The sequence below is a fragment of the Anguilla anguilla genome, chromosome 6 (genome assembly GCF_013347855.1).
Source record: "Anguilla anguilla isolate fAngAng1 chromosome 6, fAngAng1.pri, whole genome shotgun sequence".
NCBI classification, from domain to species: Eukaryota; Metazoa; Chordata; class Actinopteri; order Anguilliformes; family Anguillidae; genus Anguilla; species Anguilla anguilla.
Genome location: NC_049206.1, coordinates 48,322,940 through 48,340,672, shown reverse-complemented (window position 1 = coordinate 48,340,672; position 17,733 = coordinate 48,322,940). Strand labels below are relative to the sequence as shown.

General features: G+C 40.6%; 1 protein-coding gene and 4 non-coding genes across 10 annotated transcripts; all 5 read left to right on the top strand.

The window, feature by feature from the left end:
- The first annotated feature begins 512 nt into the window (after positions 1–512).
- On the top strand, positions 513–584 carry LOC118230903. The gene has a single exon (XR_004765950.1). It is a non-coding gene; the product is annotated as a small nucleolar RNA SNORD50 (small nucleolar RNA).
- Positions 585–986: 402 nt separating this feature from the next.
- On the top strand, positions 987–1,058 carry LOC118230905. The gene has a single exon (XR_004765952.1). It is a non-coding gene; the product is annotated as a small nucleolar RNA SNORD50 (small nucleolar RNA).
- A 403-nt stretch (positions 1,059–1,461) lies between these two features.
- LOC118230907 lies at positions 1,462–1,533 on the top strand. The gene has a single exon (XR_004765953.1). It is a non-coding gene; the product is annotated as a small nucleolar RNA SNORD50 (small nucleolar RNA).
- Positions 1,534–1,897: 364 nt separating this feature from the next.
- Positions 1,898–1,969, top strand: LOC118230904. Its single transcript, XR_004765951.1, has one exon. It is a non-coding gene; the product is annotated as a small nucleolar RNA SNORD50 (small nucleolar RNA).
- Positions 1,970–5,000: 3,031 nt separating this feature from the next.
- Positions 5,001–16,979, top strand: syncrip (synaptotagmin binding, cytoplasmic RNA interacting protein). 6 transcript variants are annotated; one of them, XM_035422057.1, is made up of 12 exons: positions 5,126–5,428; positions 6,892–7,051; positions 7,935–8,053; positions 8,134–8,241; positions 8,667–8,780; positions 9,119–9,295; positions 9,396–9,531; positions 11,382–11,590; positions 12,702–12,851; positions 12,971–13,092; positions 13,356–13,879; positions 15,423–16,979. In XM_035422057.1, exons 2-12 carry the CDS (start codon positions 6,904–6,906, stop codon positions 15,449–15,451), a joined length of 1,836 nt encoding a protein of 611 aa, XP_035277948.1. In that variant the 5' UTR covers positions 5,126–5,428; positions 6,892–6,903; the 3' UTR covers positions 15,452–16,979. The 6 variants fall into 6 exon arrangements, with proteins under 6 accessions (XP_035277947.1, XP_035277946.1, XP_035277948.1 ...); XM_035422059.1 differs by having other exon boundaries at positions 5,138–5,428; positions 13,356–13,722; positions 15,426–16,979; XM_035422058.1 differs by having other exon boundaries at positions 5,140–5,428; positions 13,356–13,722.
- Positions 16,980–17,733: the final 754 nt, after the last annotated feature.

The following is a 17,733-nucleotide window of genomic DNA, read 5'->3' as shown; positions in this document are numbered from 1 at the left end:
CTTAGTTTTACTGGCATAGTGCATTTGAATATTTTAATATTCACCAATTTCATTTTGGTCCCTCTGCAGTATCATCGGAAAGATGTGATCCAAATTTGGGGGGTGTTGCAACATTTCAGGTAAGCTTAAAACTTGAGTGTTAAAGCTTTGGTCTGACCACTTTTTTAAAGATCTGATTTCCTTTTTAAATGTTTCAACCATAATTCCTGTGCTACATGTTCCATTTTACCACCAAATAGGAAGTAACTTAAATTTGATCATCTGTACAGATGCTGGAGTGTGAGCACCAACTGGTCTGAATGTGATGCTGGATTTACTTTGCGATGGTAAGGTCATTGGGGTTTAACTGATTTTCTTACATTCTGTTAAATTTTCAGTTGTAGCAAATGCTATATTTGAGGTAAATGTAAATGACATTACTCTATAAAGAGGGTGTTAAGAGTTCCACCCAGAAATTGAATCTATGACATTCTTTTCACATGCTCTAAACTTTGCTTCACTGTGTGAGTTTGCCTTAAGGATGAATCTATCCCGAACCTGATTCTGTTTGATTGACAATCACTATCGGATCTGACTTCTGAAATGCAACTCACACTTGTCTAACTGACATTGAGCCTATTTCAGACATTTAGATATGTTGGCCAAAGTAAGCTCAGCAAATTGCTAGCATGTAACCACAACTAAATTTGCTTTATGTAAGCATCTACCATAGTTTTACAGGCATGGTACGCCAGAATATGAAATTATTTACCAGTCTGTTTTGGTCCCTCTGCAGAACCATTGGAAAGATGTGATCCAAATTTGGGAGGTGTTGTGACATTTCTGGTGAGCATAAAACTTGTGTTGAAGCTTAAGTGTGGTCTGACCATTTGGCATAACTTTGTTACCTATCCAAATTCCTTCTTAAATGTTTGAATAGTTGTTCCATTTTGATAAACAGAAATTATGTTTTTGCCTCACTCTGCTCAACTGTTCCTGTGAGTTTGCCTTGAGGATGAATCTATCCCGAACCTGATACTGTTTGATTGACAATCTCTATCGGATCTGACTTCTGAAATGCAACTCGCAACTGTCTAATTGATATTTAGCCTATTTCAGACATATTTAGATACGTTGGCCAAAGTAAACTCAAGTGCTAGTGTAACCACTACTGAATTTGCTTTATGTAATCATTTACCTTGGTTTCACAGGCATGGTGCACTAGAATATGACAATATTCACCAAAACTTTTACATTTTGTTCCCTCTCCAGAACCATCGGAAAGATGTCATCCAAATGTGGGAGGTGTGACATTTCAGGTGAGCATAAAACTTATGTTGAAGCTTTTAAGTGCAGTCTGACATTTGGCAAGACTAACTGTGCAAATTCCTTTTTAAATGTTAGAATAGTCGCTCTACTTTGATAATGAATATGAAGTATTATGTTTTTGCCTCACTCTGCTCAACTGTTCCTGTGAGTTTGCCTTGAGGATGAATCTATCCCGAACCTGATACTGTTTGATTGACAATCACTATCGGATCTGACTTCTGAAATGCAACTCAACCGTCTAATTTGTTTAGCTTATTTTCAGACATGTCGGTCAAAGTAAACTCAAACAAGTTCTAACGTGCAACCACTACTGAATTGGTTTCATGTAAGCATCTACCTTGGCTTTACAGGTGTAGTGGACTAGAATATGAAAATATTCACCAAAACTTTTACATTTTGTTCCCTCTGCAGTGCCATCGGAAAGATGTGATCCAAATTTGGAAGGTGTTACGACATTTCGGGTAAGCTTAAAACTTGAGTGTTAAACCTTAATTGTGGTCTGACCGTTTGGAATAACTTTATTGGTTCCATTTTGATAAACAGAAATTATGTTTTTGCCTCACTCTGCTCAACTGTTTCTGTGGGTTTGCCTTGAGGATGAATCTATCCCGAACCTGATTCTGTTTGATTGACAATCACTATCGGATCTGACTTCTGAAATGCAACTCACCCTTGTCTAATTGATATGTGGCCAGTATCAGATATATATTTAGATAAGTTGCGCCAAAGTAAACTCAAATAAGTGCTAACGTGTAACCACTACTGAATTGGCTTTATGTAAGGATCTACCAGTTTTACAGACATGGTTCACTAGAATATGAAATTATTTACCAATTTTTCATTTTGGTCCCTCTGCAGAACCACAGATGTGATCCAAATTTGGGAGGTGTGACATTTGAGGTGAGTGTAAAATGTGATTTGTTAAAGCATCAAGTGTGGTGTGACCATTTGGCATAACTTTCTTAAAGATCTAAATCTTTTAAATGTTTGAGTAGTTGTTCGTTTTTGCTGCTAAGTATTATGTTTTTACTTTTCAGCTGTTTCTGTGAGTTTGTCTTGGGGATTCATTTATCCTGATTCTGATTTTGTTTGACACTCTGAAATACAACTTGCAACTCCAGCCTCATCTCGCTTAGTAAAAGTGAAATTCCAGAAAGCTTAAACAAAACCCAAACAAGTTTTCTTTAAGAGGGACTACTACAATTTGGGCCCCTAGTGTAATTCTACATGGTATGGCCTATAAATTGTATTTATTTTTAAAAAATGACTTAAAATGTGTATTAATTCCTCAGCGCAATGTCTAAGGGATGTAACCCAAGATGGCAGAAAGCAGTAATGCTTCAGGTGAGCTTAAATTTTGAATGCTGAGATGCCAGTCACTGAGATTTGATTTTGTCTATGTATAGTTTTCTTTTTTTTAAAATGGTTAATAGAGGCATAGGGCTGAATGTAAAAGCTGCTAAATGGAATTGAATGGAAAAGTCTGGCTTCTGGCCAGAGAGTGCCCCAAACTTGGTTTGATTAATCTTAAAACTGAACTGACTGCTGAGCTGGCCTGATGGGAATAGGAAGTGCGCTGCAGTTCACAGCTGGTTTGGCGAAGCCTCATTGTAACCTATGCAGTTTGAGGATTTGTCATTGCAGTTTGATAGCACTGTACACTGCGCATATTGCAGTGTGCACCATGGCGGCAAGTAATAAATGGACTACATTTATCATTCTGTGCAAATATTTGTAATTTTAAAAATGGTTAGCGTGTAGTGGAAGGCAGTCGGGTGGAGTTCATTCGGAAAAGTACATGGATTTGAATGGCCTTTACGATATCGACTTAAGCCAGTTTTAATAAGCCATACATTGAGCTACATTGTTAGGCTGACCAAATGAAATTCATTTACTCTGGGTACTGGGGTACATGAAGGAATTTGTTCATGCAACTGTTGCACCTAGAGTCTGGATGACTGGTTTAATATTTGGGATGGGTAATTTTCTCATTGTGCATTTCATGTCCTAAATGGAACATTGTTTGCTTCCATTTTCATGTTCCTGTGAATAAAAACTAATTTAATGAATTGGCATGCATGTGCCACATCCACACTGAACAAGTGTCATTTCAAATGTTGGTTGTGTGGTTATTTCAGATTCCTGGCAGGATAGACAATGTTGCTATATGGGTAGGAGTACACAGTTGATAACTACTGCTGAAGTGTTCCAGGGTGCTTAACAGATTTATTTTATTTTTCAGGGACCAAGGTGGCGGGCATGTAGTTGGCAGTTCTTCAGAAGTGTTGCTTTGATATGAATGGACCAAAGATGCTTGTAAAATGCTTGGTGCTTAAGCAATAAAGTAGTTGAACTCATCTTGTTGTCTTTCACTTAAAAACAAAAAATGAAATTGGCCACTTGAAGTGATAAAGACTCATTGCCATATGTTGCTTGCGTGGTATTTACAGTATCCTGTTTGAATGGCTTTTTAGTGCACAGTACCTTCTGCAATACTTTGAATTCACAAAGCGTTAGAAATTCATTAACTGGGGGCCGCTGATTGACAGTAGTGATTTGGTTGTTAAACAGGTATTGACTGATTTCTATATTGGGAAGATTTTATGAAATTAATGGAATGGGTACTGTTAACATGATTACTCTGGTGGGTACTGGTCATTGGACCCTTTGTTAAGCAGGCAAATGTGGACAGTGCAAAGTCAATTGCATCTCCATTAATTGGGAAATGTGTTAAGTCAAATTCGGTTCAATTAATTCGTAGAATGTAACTAATTTCAAGTTAGCTAGCAGCTAACTTACAAGACGATAAAGCCAGCTACAGAGCTTTGTTAGCCTTGTATGCAGCTTTAACTTTGAAAGTAGCTATCTAATATACCGATAACTTGAATGCATAGGCATGCGCAAAACCATGTACAAAATCATATAATGGCGTTGTATCCAATAAGCGGTTGATACGTCAAAATGGCACGTTCTGAAACAGCAGCGGAACCGGAAACATGCAGCAAGTGCAGGGGATGCCGTATATGTAGTTTCACCAGCCCTCCAGGACCGGAATTACTCACACCTGTCCTGTAGGCTAATCATTCTTAAAGCATTAATTATTTCACATTTGTGGCCAGCATTCCACAGTATATTTGTACATAAGTAAATATTAAAATTGTTAAATGTGCTCACACATAAATTGACTAATTTTGGAAAGGGGGGAAAAAGCAATAATTTCTCAATTCCATGACCGCAACAAGAAAGGTTATAAAAGCCAATGGGATGCTGACGGCAGAAATGTGTGCTGTTGTCAACAATATGCTTGTATCTGACACACGAGTCATTTAATTAAAATGGGAATGCGGTTCACTAAATTTTAAAGAAGCTGTAGCCTATTTATACATTTCTATTTTTTAAGACCAATCAGTTTTGATGCTGCATAAAACCTATTTATACAAACCTTTTATTTTGGCTATGTAAACTAAAGACTACCACTTTTATATTCAACATTTAAAATATAGTCAAACGATAAATACCATGTCCTGTGTATTAATTTCTGAATTCAAGTCTTCGTCCATTGTTATCCAGCGATTATCACACTCCATACTGTTATTCCGAACGCCACGCGCACTGATTGTAGGCGTGCTCCCCACCTCTCTGTCACTTGAAAGAGCTTTAATGTATATCATCCCGTGAAAATGTGCAATACGTAAAGGAACTCAGATCAGCACTACCTGACCACTGAATGTGTTATTTCAACTTGTAGCTAATCGAAATTACATTTGTCTTTGTTCTTGTTGGGTTTACTCGACATCAGCCAAGGGACAACAAGTTTACCAGAGCCCCGCCTGTCTGAAAGGCCTCCTCCCTCGTACCCGGCTCCGCCCCTGTGTTCGTGGTTGATGGGGAGACGGACGGGGACCACTTGCGCTACGAAAAAAGGCGAGCCCGTGTACGGCTCTCCGAGAAACCCCATAGATACGAGCGAACTCGCGGCATGAGCGCGGCCGCCATTTTACATCATCTACAGTGGAGGAGCAGAGCCGGACCTACGCCGGGAGTCGTACACTTTTCTCCTTTTTTAATACCCTTCCTTCCGAAATAATCTATACCACACACCTTATTGAATCATCGGCAGGTAAATATATGTGACATTTTTAACCAGCCAAGATACAGAGTGCTGCATTTGAGTGTTGTTCTATCAGTGTTTTTAAACAATGTGGAAACTGGTTCGTATGTCTGAAACCGGCTTTTTGAAAATGGACTCCAGTTATGTGGCGGCACGTTGGACAACTAGCAAGCAAGCTAGTGAGCTAGGCCCTGCCCTCCTTGGCTTGATGTAAATACATTCTGCTTTGAAATGGTGCCTTTAAAAAATATGTTCTCCACCGGGTGCCTGACTGAAAAATGCTCTATAGGTAAAGATAGCTAACGATGACTAGCTGCTAACATGATAACGTACCCTGCGATGTTGAATATTTGAGCAAGCTAGCTACCAAAGCGTTTTGCTAACGTTGGCTATATATACATCATAGGCCCGGCCATGCAGTCTGCTGTTCTGTATTTTTGTATGCTTGATTTGGTAATAATACGGGAGTTATAAAAACATGACATTGTTTATTTTTTGGAACGTTTAGCTACCGGACACAGAGTGCCTACTGGTTACATTTTCCCTCTAGTAGCAAGACTACTTTATTTGTTAGCTGGTGAACTGGTATGTGCAGACTCGGCGGTGACTTTCTTGCCAGCTTTGTGGAATGATTATAGCTCAAATTGCCATTGCTGGAACACTAGTTTGCTTTCCACGTTGATCGCAACCGTTAAACATACTAATTGGTTAAGATTACTTTTCATATGCAACATGACTGGTTTTTCTACATAGAAAAATATACTAAAGTTGGAATATGCAGCTTGTTGGATCACTATTGGCCAAGTACGTTCTCAGTCAAGTTAGGTAGCTAGTTGGCTAATGTTAGCCAACTGAAGGAAAGCAACTGAAACACGTGTACGGCTTCGCACAGCAGACTCGGTCGAGTTGCGTGCGGAGCGGGTAGGGATGGGCTTTTGTTCACCACGAGCAAGACTGCTTCCACTTGTTCTGCTAACTTGCTAGGAAGGCGGGAATATGCTGTGGTTTACATTCACCGTAATAAAAGCAGGTGGCATAGAGTCGATAAGTTAATTTAGTCGGCCAAGTGAGAGAAGGTTGTGCAAAGACCCACCTATTGATTTGCTCAACTTGGCTAGCCAAGTGCTGTCTGCTCAGCTAACGCTAAAGTGCTACATATGAAGAGGAGGTCTAGTTTAAAAACTCATGTTTCAGAAACCCACGATTCAGAACAGATAACATTAAGTTAATATCTCGGTTACTCCATTTAATTAACTAGCCAACCGTGGATAATTTTATCCCCCAAAGTAATCGCAACCTACTGCTGACGAAGCTAAACATTCGCGCCGTGTAGCTTGCAAGCTACCGGCCATGTGCATGCTTTCTGCGTTTCAGCATGTGAAACGTGACAGTGATTTATGACCCCATGATTTCAAGTAATTAATGATATTTACTCAGTCTTTGGATTAATTTGGCTCATTGCATTTGCACAGATTTCTGGAGACATGGCCACAGAACATGTTAATGGAAATGGTACAGAAGAACCCATGGACACCACTGCTGCAGTTACCCATTCTGAACACTTCCAGACTTTATTAGAAGCTGGTTTACCACAGAAAGTTGCTGAAAAACTAGATGAAATTTACATAGCAGGTAAGGCACACAAAACATCCAAAAGATTCTTTTCCATATGGATTTTATTTAGCAAATTATTGCATGTTGTTATGTAATAATCTATTGAATGTGGGAATTGGGATACTTGAAGCAACTTTTTGTGGTTTCCTGACAAAATGGGTACTGCAGTCCAAAAACACCCCCCCTCCACCCCCTCAGTAGTGCAGTTTGTACAATGTGAATTCAGTATGTGCATCGGGGCTGAACCGAAGCATCCTGGGCTGTTAAAGATATAAGACTTGTGAGGATTAGCACACTTGGTATACAGTAGCTCTGCGAGGGGGCCCTTGTAAGGTCTCAAGGGGGAATGTGAAGCCAGCTGGCTACATGCAAGAACAATGGAAGCAGCTGTCTGAGACTGGGACAGGTGATGTGCCCTTTGAAAGCACATTGTGGACATGCTAATTATATTGGCCGGGGTAGGGTGGGGCGAGGGGTAAAGGATGGGGATTCAGATGGCCGTGGAGGCAGTAGTATCAGTTTGCATTGTCACATCTGTTGAGACTCCTGAAAAGATGAAATGCGGTATTTAAATTTTTTTTTTTTGTGAAGGCACAACTGACTGTGTAGCTACCTTTTAGTCACGTTGGTTCATTTACATGTGCTTTTCTTGTGATTGCTATTTGCAATGTATGTGGAAGCTAAAGTAGGAACACAATTTGAAAGTATTAAGTGCTTGTTTCATTTTACAGTGTGTAAACTACGGACTGCAGAAAGCATGCATCTTGGCACTGTTGACATTCAGACTGCAAACTTTGCTAGGGCTGACACTGCTAGGCTCTTATGGGACATCACATTTGCATGCTGGGCAATTGGTTGATTTTGACAAGATGTTAATGTTTGTAGTGTTGCTCTTTCCTAGGTTTGGTAGCACACAGTGACCTAGATGAGAGGGCAATCGAAGCTTTGAAAGAGTTTAATGAAGAAGGTGCACTGCAAGTTCTACTTCAGTTTAAGGAGAGCGACCTGTCACATGTGCAAGTAAGTTCATTCATCCTGTGCTTATTTGAAATGAAATGCCCTTCTCTTGGTAGCATTCACACATTTCTTTTCTCCCCCAGAATAAAAGTGCCTTTTTGTGTGGAGTAATGAAGACTTATAGACAGAGGGAGAAGCAGGGGACCAAAGTCTCAGATTCCAGTAAAGGACCAGATGAAGCAAAAATCAAAGTATGTTGGAACGAGAGTAGTTTTTGAAGACTTGTGCCGGCTGAGGGAAAAATGGTCTTTGTGTCTCTGACCCCACTAATGTTTCTGCATGCTCGACATGGCTGAAATAGCAGCGCTTTCAATCCGGCCTACGGCCTCCTGGATAGACAAAGCCAATTAGGCCATTTGTGGTGGACATGCACCTGAAGAAGTAAATAGAGGTGGTCTGAGTCTGCAACTGCCTGTTCCAGCAAAGTATGTGTCTTTGAAGATTTGTATGTTCGTCTGATCCCTGATCTCCGTCCTGTTCCTTGCAATTGTAATGTTGTACTTGGTGCACATGTCTGGTGGACTCAGACTCAAAGCTGCTGGATTGGAATTTTTATTCTGTTACTGGGCTTAGTACAGCTTATTACATTTGCAAACCACGATTTGACGTCCAACAGGCTCTGCTGGAGAGAACCAGCTACACGCTCGATGTGACAACGGGTCAGCGAAAGTATGGCGGCCCTCCTCCAGAGTCTGTGTACTCGGGCGTACAGCCAACAATTGGTACAGAGGTAAGGACTTCTGCAAACAGTCGTGTTCATCGTGTCCAGTATAGATGAAGTTGTGCTGGCTTAATGTGCTGAGCCTTTTTTAAAGATGAGTAAAGTTACAAAAGGCCTTTTGCATGTGTTGCATTTATCGTTGTTAAGTGTCTCAATGATGAAACTTGTACTCTGTCCTGGAGTGACTGCTGTTACGCTGACAGTTTACCGCTAAGATCTGACCAGACACTTCTCTTGCTTTGCTCCGTTTTGAAGTAAATGTATTCAACTCAAAGTGCTGAGCATTTTGCATAGGGATTATTAGGCGTGGTTGATCTTAATCTTGTGCGACACTTCTTCGTTTTCAGATTTTTGTCGGCAAAATACCAAGAGATCTGTTTGAGGATGAGCTCGTGCCCTTGTTTGAGAAGGCGGGACCTATTTGGGACCTGCGTCTGATGATGGACCCCCTCAGTGGCCTAAACAGGGGCTATGCCTTTGTCACTTTCTGCACTAAAGAGGCTGCTCAGGAGGCAGTTAAGCTGGTGGGTGTTTCCTTTTGCCCCGTTCCCCCAGCCTTGCAACAGAAGAATCAGTGTGATTGGCTCACATCTGATCTCTGCCTCCCCCCCCTCTTTTTTGCAGTGTAATAACAATGAAATTCGACCTGGCAAACACATCGGAGTGTGCATCTCTGTAGCCAATAACAGACTGTTTGTCGGCTCAATCCCCAAGAGCAAAACAAAAGAACAGATTATAGAGGAGTTCGCAAAAGTCACAGGTGAGAAATGTCTACTTTGGAAAGGATATGGTACTGGAGAAAAAAAGATTAGTCTTCCTTTCAGAATACTTTATTGGGAAAATTGCCTTAGTATCGCTTCAACTGTCTATTAATAATGAAACTAGTATTACTGAAAACATATGGCCAAGTAAGGTTTATGAAATCAGTTTACTATTGATGCTTATGACTCTGGGGCTTTTACTTATTCAGTATGTCTGGATTTGAACTCAGAATGTGCAACATTGGTAACAGGTGTTAGATTGTGTAATCTTGTAGGGAAGTGGATTGGCAAACAAGATCGATAATGCTTGCATAATGCTTACTACTCCATGGTAGCTGGCCAGTTTTTCTAGTAAATGTGTAGGGAAGCTACCAAACACATGTCTGTTCTTTTCCCTGAAACTGTAGTGTGCCAGTTTAAAACAAAGATTTGTGTCAAATGCGGCTTGTCAAAAGTTTATTCTGTCCAAAGATTAAAATACAAAGATTAAAGGATGTTTGTGATTGTACTTGGATGCCACTTGCCTGTACTTGTGAAAAGTACATCGAGGTCATTCCCCTGCTTTGGGATTTTTTTCCTCCCCATTTCAAAATAATTTGAGACCTGAATGGCAAATGTTCTCAGGTCCATTAAATAAACAGCTTATCTCAAAATGTTGATTATGCCTGAGGGCTTTTCAGAAATGTATGAAGTACTTTGCTGACATGTACATGCACTGCGCTGGAGACCATACTGGACTGAAATGCTTTCCTGTTTCCGTAGTGCTCTAGTGTGCTTAGACAAAACAGCTGTTGTCTTGGATTTAAATACTGTATATTTGCAGAAAAGGCACACTTTCTGTAGTTCCGTAGATTAAAAAAAAAAAAACAAAAAAACATCCTGCCTTTGAACAATACTAGCTTATTTTGATTAATAAGTGAAACTGTACGCAATGGATTCCAACATTGGTGGCTATATTAAAAATGTCTGCCTGATTTGTAGCAAGCTAGCTAGGGGAATAGCTGGATACTTGTGAGCAGGCTGAGAGTGGGCCTTGTGGATAAGCTTGTGCTTGTCTTTATTCTTGCCTGTTGGAACATGCACTGTAAATGCAGGCCTTGTTAATTATGACATCTGTGTTGCCTGGCTTGCCAGTGCTATTGGGGGATTCCAGTGTTTTGAACCATTTAATGTTATTGAGTGTTGTACATTTTAATAGAGCTTGGTACAGCTGGCATGGATGTTAGACAGTGTTAAAAACAATATGGATGAGTGCATTGTAATTATAGTGTGTGTATAGAAGGAAAAGCCTGGATTGGAAAGTAAAATTGTGGTACTGAAGTGTTATTTATTTAAAAAAAAAAGAACCCAGTTGGGCTAATGCTAATGTCAGCTCCAGCAATTGGAATTCCTTAAGCTATCCACTTGTAGGATTTGTGCGATTATGTGCCCTGTATTCAAATGCTCGGAACTGTTCAATATGATGACATTGATCTCGAGGGCATGTGGAACCAAACAGATTTCTCACACCCTATTTCGCACCCAAGTGATGCACCAGAAGGCAGTAGGATAGAATTAGAAAGGAATCTTTGAGTCCTCTAATACTTTGAAGTGTGAGCTGCTTATTTATACTCCACTTGGTACCCCTCTTGTTTGTACGTTGAGGAAGGTATTCTACTCGCACTAATACACACCTTTGAAACTAATGATAAATCCTTTAAAGGTGGCGTGCACAAGTTGTGCTGCATGCATTTGCAGGTGCATTTGGTTCCCCCAGTGAGAGGACGCTAATTGAAGTGATGTACTTCTGCTTCCACGTGGCCCGTGGCCTTGTTGACACGCGGCTCTTTCGTTTCCCCTTCCTGCACAGAGGGTCTTAACGATGTCATACTGTACCATCAGCCGGACGACAAAAAAAAGAACAGGGGCTTTTGCTTTTTGGAGTACGAAGACCACAAAACGGCAGCCATGGCCCGACGCCGGCTAATGAGCGGCAAGGTGAAAGTGTGGGGCAACGTGACTGTGACGGTGGAGTGGGCGGATCCCATCGAGGACCCGGACCCAGAGGTCATGGCCAAGGTGAGTAAAGCGTGAACCTGTACCGGAAAGGCCTGTTGACTCTGATTGGCTTTAGGGTGAAACAGTGGTTTTTTGCCAAGTTAAAGCTAGCCAGGGTTGCTTCCAGCCTTAATGTGAGCTTTGCTATGGATCTTTGTTAAAGGTAGTGTGCTCTGGCAACTTGTTTATTAGCCTAGCCTATTTACGTTTCATGCTGTGTGTCCGAAATATTGTAAGGATTTTTCCATACTTCTCCTGCAATGTGACTGGCTGTGATGAAGCAAGCTCTATGGAGTACTTTTAAAATGAGTAATTGTTCTAAGAACTTCCTAACCTACATTTCATTCCTGTGGGCTCTACAAAATGCTGCACAAATACCTCTGAGTAGTCTATTTCTATTCAAGTGCTCTTCCCCTGTCCTAAACTGTCCACTATGGAAAATAAATAAAAAGTCCTGGTGGTTGCAATTCAGCCTTTGTCAGCCCATTTGAACATTTTTGGGGTGACTAGCATATTCCTTCTCATGTGACTACATCTGTGTTATTTTTCTCATGTTGGCATGAAGTGCAGGTGTACATGGGTGTGGCTTGGCATCATGTTTTAGCCATTATATGGACGACTGACCTGACGATAATATTTTCTTTTGTGCATGACTTCTGTAAATGCTGCAGCAAACATGTATTGGGCAACGTTTAGACTGCAGTTAAAACTGACTCGGTTACAATTTTTTTCTTTACCCTCATATGCGACACAGATGCTTTGGAAACAGTGAAAATAGAGTTGCATCTTTTTAGTTCCGATTTGAGCCACATCTGTGTGTGGAAATAAATCTAATTGGCAGCCATATAACTAGTGGGGAATTATTCAGTTGTTCAGTCCACGCATGCAGTTAGTACACCAATGTATACCGGTTGGGTGGGGGTATGTCCTCAAAGACCGGTACAGACAGGTTGGTACAGAAGGGCATTCCCTGCCCAACTGGAGGTACAATGGCAAAGTAATTTTTACCCCACTCTTCATGCGACAGGTTAGTATCGTTATATTTCTGTATAGGTAGTGCTGTTGGGCCGCATTCAAAAATTAATATATACAGCCAGTCTAAAAAAAATCTTTGTTTTGTGTCGCTTCACAGGTGAAAGTTCTGTTTGTACGGAATCTTGCAAGTACTGTAACGGAAGAAATACTTGAAAAGACCTTCAGCCAGTTTGGAAAGCTGGAGCGAGTAAAGAAACTAAAAGACTATGCCTTCATTCACTTTGATGAGAGGGACGGAGCAGTGAAGGTACGATCTCGCATTCGGGAGAGTTTAGCTACTGCTATTGCATTAAATTGGCTATTTTCTGCACTGTAGTTCAGTGGCTGACCGTGTTAATTTCAGTATGCCACTGGTTTCCTCCACAGGCGTTAGATGAAATGAATGGTAAAGACCTGGAAGGAGAGCTCATTGAAATAGTTTTTGCTAAGCCCCCAGATCAGAAGAGGAAAGAGCGCAAGGCTCAAAGGCAAGCGGCCAAAACTCAAATGTAAGGAGTTACAAGAAATAAACTAAATTTAGGTGGATTAATGGTAATTTGTAAAATGATGCATACATTTCTGCAGGAACATTGGAAGTATGAGCATTGGCTTTGACATTGAAAGTACACTTCAGGACCAAAAGCATCATAATTTGTCCATTGGGTGACTGACTTTCTGACTGTAAATTGTTGAGCTGTTGAAGTAGTAAGGTGTGCTGTTCATGCATAAACGTGTGTAAATCCCCTCCCCCTTGCCCTTGTTTGACCCTCAGGTATGATGATTATTATTACTACGGCCCCCCTCATATGCCACCTCCCACGAGAGGGCGAGGCAGAGGAGGCAGTCGGGGAGGCTACTCCTACCCCCACGACTACTACGGCTACGAGGATTACTACGATTACTATGGCTATGACTACCACAATTACCGCGGCGGATACGAGGACCCCTACTACGGCTACGATGACTTTCAGGCCCCCGGCAGAGGACGAGGGGGCAGAGGCGCTCGGGGCGCCTCGCCAGCCCGGGGCCGCGGGGCCGGCGCTCCGCGGGGCAGGACCAGCTTCTCTCAGCGGGGCGGTCCCGGATCGAGCCGAGGGGCGCGCGGTGCCAGAGGAGGCTCTCAGCAGAGAGGCCGCGGGGTACGTGGTGCGTGGGGCGGCCGCGGTGGAAATGTAGGAGGCAAGCGCAAAGCTGACGGGTACAACCAGCCAGATTCCAAGCGCCGCCAGACCAATAATCAGAACTGGGGCTCTCAACCCATTGCTCAGCAACCGCTCCAAGGTGGTGATCATTCTGGTAACTATGGTTACAAATCTGACAACCAGGAGTTTTATCAGGATTCTTTTGGGCAACAGTGGAAGTAGAACAGTAGGGCTTCAGTTGCAGATTTTTTTATAGAGACTTGATCCAAACTGGTTTGGCCCTAAATCTGAATGAATGGTTGCCTCTAATTGGTGACATCTGGCAAGATTATCCTCTTGTATATATTTTTAACATTCCGCTTGGACTTGAACAGTAGTTACACTCTCACCTGCTTCTGGCGAACTGGTTTTATTTTTTACTATTTGTTTTAATCGGCTCTTAGCTACAACTGAATTAAATTTTGAAATTTCAAGATTTGCATTCATGTGCTTTTGAAATTGGCTGTAGTGTCATGTATATGTTTATAGAAATTTTGGTCTCCATGTCTTAACTAGGTTTACAACAGCAAAAGAAGCTTTTGTCTCCACAATTTATTGTATGAAATACAAATGAAAGCTATTTGTATGTTTCAAAAGATAACCTTGCTTGAATAGCGTGTCATGTTTCTAGAAATAAGGACACTAGTCCTTGTTTTGGCTCTATTTTGGCTTGTATTCTTTGCTGTTTGTCTGCTTTAATAAAATTACACACACAAGTGTTAAAAACCTCAAATTGTGTTTCAAATTCATGTTTCGGCAAATTTTCTCTTCAAATTGCATTCAAATTTAAGGCTCCTTGTGGAAGAAAAAGACTAAAGGTTTGCATACATTAGCTACATGCTGCAACGTCACTTTGCATGCCATCAAATTTGTAGCAGTTTTAAACCACGTAGTTCAACTGAGTTGGCATTTTATTTCCACTACTCGGCTTTAATGTATGTATAGCAACATAACTCATTGTTTTAAATTGTTAATTTGACCTTTTTGAAATCCTGAGCACCAGTTTAACTGTGGAGAATCTGAAAACTGAATTTGGCAACTTAATGACAAAATGTTTTTCTTTAATCCAAAATATGCTAAATAAACTGTATTGGATACTGAATGACATTTTAAATTGGCATCCAAATATGGCCACAGGAAATTGTAACAATGTCTTGTGGGTGTTTGGAAAGCACAATTTGAATATAATTGAGGCAGTTGTTTGTATTTGACACTATACTGTCCTGTAGCGGCTTCAGGTCTGATCTTGCATGTCAAACAATTCGCAACTTCTTTCCACTCTATCCAAATCCGGCGGTGGGGAGGTAATTGGCCTGCATGAAATGCTTACTGCTTTGAGATGAGGGGCACCTGCTTTTTTGGGATGTAACCCTCCCAACCACTTGATTGGTGTCACTTTTCAATAACACAGCAAGACCACTGTTCTGCTTATGTTTTCCTAAAGGCTAAGATTTGTTTGCATGTGTGAAGTTGAAGGATGTGGTAGTTTAGAGAATGCTAGTTTCACGTTTTGCTTTGTTTTAAAACGTAAAGCCTATCATTTACATTGACTCGTGTTTTTTGTATGTCTGAATGGTGTCTTGTTTTGTGTGTAAATGTACTGTGTGGTCTGTGTTTGTGAATTCTCTTCTAATTGCATCCTTTTGTTACCTGACTAGCAGGGAAAAGGGGTCGAGGCCGGTCCTGACCTGTTACTATGAAGACTGACTTGCAATGTGGGGTTACACCAGAAGCTGCCAATGGATGTGATGGTAAGGTCCACACAATGGTCCAATGATATTCCAGCCTTACAGAAGCATATCTCCCTGACTGCCACCTTTTGAAAGATCATCAATGGAGCGAATTCAAGATGTGTTACTTGCTTGGACTTTACCACATAGTCATAGGGATAAAAAGCCTTGCATTTAGCCAACTTGTTTCCCACTTTTCCCCTTGTGTTCCCTGCTCCCACCCCCCAAAGAATATGCCATTTTAAGAAGAATCAACATATTCAGATTTCCTAAAGGAAACTCATCCTGAAATGAAATGTAAAATGTATTTTGCACTTTGTCTTAGTTTGAAGTGGCTCAAAGGAGCTTGATGCTATTGTATATTTTTTTTGTGCTAATTGCAGCTTTATGTTGGAATATCCATGTTAATCTAAATTGATTTGGATAGGTTTGAAAAGAATGTTAGCAGGTTTTAGGTGTAACCACCTGGCATGAATAGTCAGGCATTCCAGGAAACATGGTTCTTTTCAGAACTTGTCTTTAAAGGGTTGGTTAACTACCTCAGTACAGAGGATTAAACTGCCCTGTCTGTACTGTAAATAGGGGAAATGATTTGATGAAAGCAGGGCCTGTTCCCAACTAAATATGCACAAGAGCAACGGCAGAACAGATGTACTTAATGTAATATAGTCATTTCGCTGTTGCTCTGACACTGCGAACAGTCAAACTGGGCATGTAAAATACTCTCATATGATGAGCCTGAACAGGCCCTGCCTTCATCCTATTTGAACTGAATTAGCTGCCTTGCTTCTTCAGGTGATGTAGTTACTGGTTGTATGATAGTTTAGAAAAATGTTACTTTTGTAAAAGCTCAGACACCGGAAAAGAATCGCAACTACTTTTTGAATATCTCTGCAGTGTCCCTTTTCTCAATGGAAGACAGTGTCTAACTTTTTATAATACTAACTCATCTTTTTTTATTTTTTTAAGCTGCGTACACAATTATGTTTGGAAGCCATCACAATTCCATTTAACATTTCCCCTAATCATGTGCAACATGAATGATCATTAACATCAAACCAGCTGCCTTTTGTCACGCTCGTTGAACGTGGCTAAGTTGTGAATTCTCACCATATTGAGAATGTGTTGGAAGCAGCATCAGGCATCAGCCAGAGAAGACTGGTGGTTTACCAGTTCAAAGGGATACTGCAGCTTTGATTTTTATTCCATGAACTGCAAAAAAAACGAAAAAAAAAACGAAAAAAAAAAAACAACAAAAAAAAAAAAAAAAAACCGAAAAAAAGACTGAACAACTTACCCGGTTTTTGTACACAGTTAACTCCCTCTCAGTACGTCTGTATTATTACAAACCTTTGAAAAGATGTTACCAGTTTTAAACTATTGTTGGTGGCCAACAACCGTTTTTGCATTCCTGCAAATAAATTGTTTTATACTGTAAGATGAGGTGAGTGTAACTTATTTTTGTAATAAAGTTTTTGATTTTTATCTGTGTCTTAAAACTGTTTGCTATGCTGTCTCTACCCTCTCTGCTCATCGTGTCATTCTGGTTTGCGAAAACATCTTTTCTGCCTGAAAGGACAGAGTTTACTACCTTTTAATTTTGTCGTTTTTCTACCCAATTTTAAGTTCTTCATTACCCTAGAGCAGAGGTGGGCAAGGAAGCAGTATTCGGATTTCATTTACAAACCTCTGCACTTCACTGCCACATGATCTGACATTTCTGCCGTCATTTTTTACTCATGACAACTAAAGTTCTTATCCCTAACTGTAATATTAATTTTGTGATCTAAATCTAATCAGAGAACTGAAGTTGATATATACAAGCTAATTGAATCACCCAGGGTAATTGTTGGCAGAAATAACCTGCATATACCACCATCCTGCAGGAATATTTGCTCACTCCTGCCCTTGATGCACCACTTTGCATCACTGAAGTAATACATTGGGATATGTGATCTACAGTGGTACTGGTTATTGTAGTCTTATAAAGAAACCCATACTACATTTGTTTTATAAAAGTTAGCCTGAGGTATCATGGAATTTGGCCACTTACGATTTCATGTGTTGGATGCAAACCGGGGTGAAGTGGAAGCCTGCCTCCTATCCTTTTTAAGAAGTTACTCTCACTGCATACATTAGACAGTATGTTAAAAATAGAAGCTGACGGTCAGTTTTTGAACTGATTGCAACATGAAGGTAAGTTGTCATATTTAATTGAGTTGCATTGGAATATAAATCG